Source organism: Macrotis lagotis, chromosome 2 (assembly GCF_037893015.1).
Source record: "Macrotis lagotis isolate mMagLag1 chromosome 2, bilby.v1.9.chrom.fasta, whole genome shotgun sequence".
Lineage (NCBI taxonomy): Eukaryota > Metazoa > Chordata > Mammalia > Peramelemorphia > Peramelidae > Macrotis > Macrotis lagotis.
In genome coordinates, this window is record NC_133659.1 from 343,651,871 (window position 1) to 343,653,465 (window position 1,595).

The 1,595-nt window shown below is 42.6% G+C and overlaps 1 protein-coding gene across 1 annotated transcript; it reads right to left on the minus strand.

Annotated features, from left to right (window-relative positions):
• Nucleotides 1-270: 270 nt before the first annotated feature.
• Nucleotides 271-1,334, minus strand: LOC141512290 (olfactory receptor 1D2-like). The gene is made up of 2 exons (XM_074221094.1): nucleotides 424-1,334; nucleotides 271-340 (listed from the first exon to the last, which is right to left on the minus strand). Exons 1-2 carry the CDS (start codon nucleotides 1,332-1,334, stop codon nucleotides 271-273), a joined length of 981 nt encoding a protein of 326 aa, XP_074077195.1.
• Nucleotides 1,335-1,595: the final 261 nt, after the last annotated feature.

Genomic DNA, 1,595 nt, shown 5'->3' on the forward strand with positions numbered 1-1,595 from the left:
GACTGGGCTAATCCTTCTTCTTCTTCTTCTTCTTCTTCTTCTTCTTCTTCTTCTTCTTCTTCTTCTTCTTCTTCTTCTTCTTCGCAAGGCAATGGAATCAAGTGACTTGCCCAAGAGATGGAATTTTAACTCAGGTCCACCTGATTCCAGGGCCAGTGCTCTATCCACTGCACCACCTAACTGCTCCTGGGCTAATCACTTTTAGGGCAGAGAGCAGGACTAAGATGTTATTGGTTCTTGGTTTGAGGACACATCTGGGAAATCTGAGGATTAAAATTTGGGACCAAGGCTGAGGGATACCTCTGTAGAAGAACAAAACATCTTTGTAGAAGTTTGATTACTATCTATTTCTCCTCATCACTTCTGTCACCCTTTAACATCTGGTAAAAATCTCACATTTGAAGGGAAATATTTTCTTTCCACATAATTCTCCTTAGGGCTTGCTTTATGTCCTGGTTTTTGAGACTGTAGATGAATGGATTAAGCATGGGAGTCACAACAGCATACATCACAGTGGCTACAGAGTCCTTGACTGTGTGTGTAGAGGACGGGCGCAGGTAGACAGCAACTAGAGTCCCATAGAATAAAATTACTACAGAAAGGTGGGAACTGCAAGTTGAGAAGGCCTTCCACCTCCCACTGACTGATGGGACCTTGAGGACTGCTGAGATGATGTGGACATAGGAAACCAAGATAAATGAGAGGGAAGACAAGAATAATGCTGTTCCCAATGTGTAAATAATGATCTCATTCAGGTGGGTGGTAGAACAGGAAAGAGTGAGGAGGGCATAAATCTCACAGAAAATGTGAGAGATTTGATTGTCACCACAGAAGGACAACTTAGTTAGGAGAGAGGTGTGCAATAATGAATAAAACTGAGCAACAAGGAAGGCTAGAAGAAATATCAGGAGGCAAAACCGGGGGCTCATGATTGTAGAGTAGTAGAGTGGAAAGCAGATGGCTACATAACGGTCATATGCCATCATGGCTAGAATGAAGTTATCCATTGTGGCAAACAGAAACAAGAAATACATTTGTGTGAGACACTCAGCATAGGAGATGGCTTTATTTTGCCTCTGAATGTTTGCCAGCATCTTGGGAATGGAAGTAGAAATGAAACACACATCACTGAAGGAGAGGTTGGCAATGAAGAGGTACATGGGAGTGTGGAGGTGAGCATCAGAGATGATGGCTAGGACAATGAGCAGATTCCCAATGATGGTGACCATGTACATCCACAGGAAGATCCCAAAGAGAAACTTCTGCTGTTCTGGCTGGTCAGAAAATCCAAGAAGGAGGAATTCAGAGACACTCGTTTGATTTCTTCCATTCATATCCCTGATGTCTCTGTAGGAAAAGCACTCCCTTTGAAAATAGATTGATGCATGGAGAAGAGTGTAACTCTGTAAGAATGAGGCTTGATTGCTGGAACAATTCTACTGAACCATGACATCCATCCTCAATTCCAGCAAAACCCTAATCATGAGAAGGTCTAAGATCATAATTACAGCCTTACTTGCCTCTAGTTCATAACTTCTTTGCCCATTACCTATTTACAACTAAAGGACGGAGTCATACTTACAGAGGCAGGAAGC

What these genes read in the sequence shown, in the direction of transcription:
- LOC141512290 (XM_074221094.1), bottom strand. Translation starts at nt 1,334, where the DNA reads ATGAATGGAAGAAATCAAACGAGTGTCTCTGAATTCCTCCTTCTTGGA. An exon ending in CAAGCCCTAAGGAGAATTAT is followed by an intron (nt 341 to 423) that starts GTGGAAAGAAAA and finishes AGAAATAGATAG; the next exon opens with TAATCAAACTTCTACAAAGA.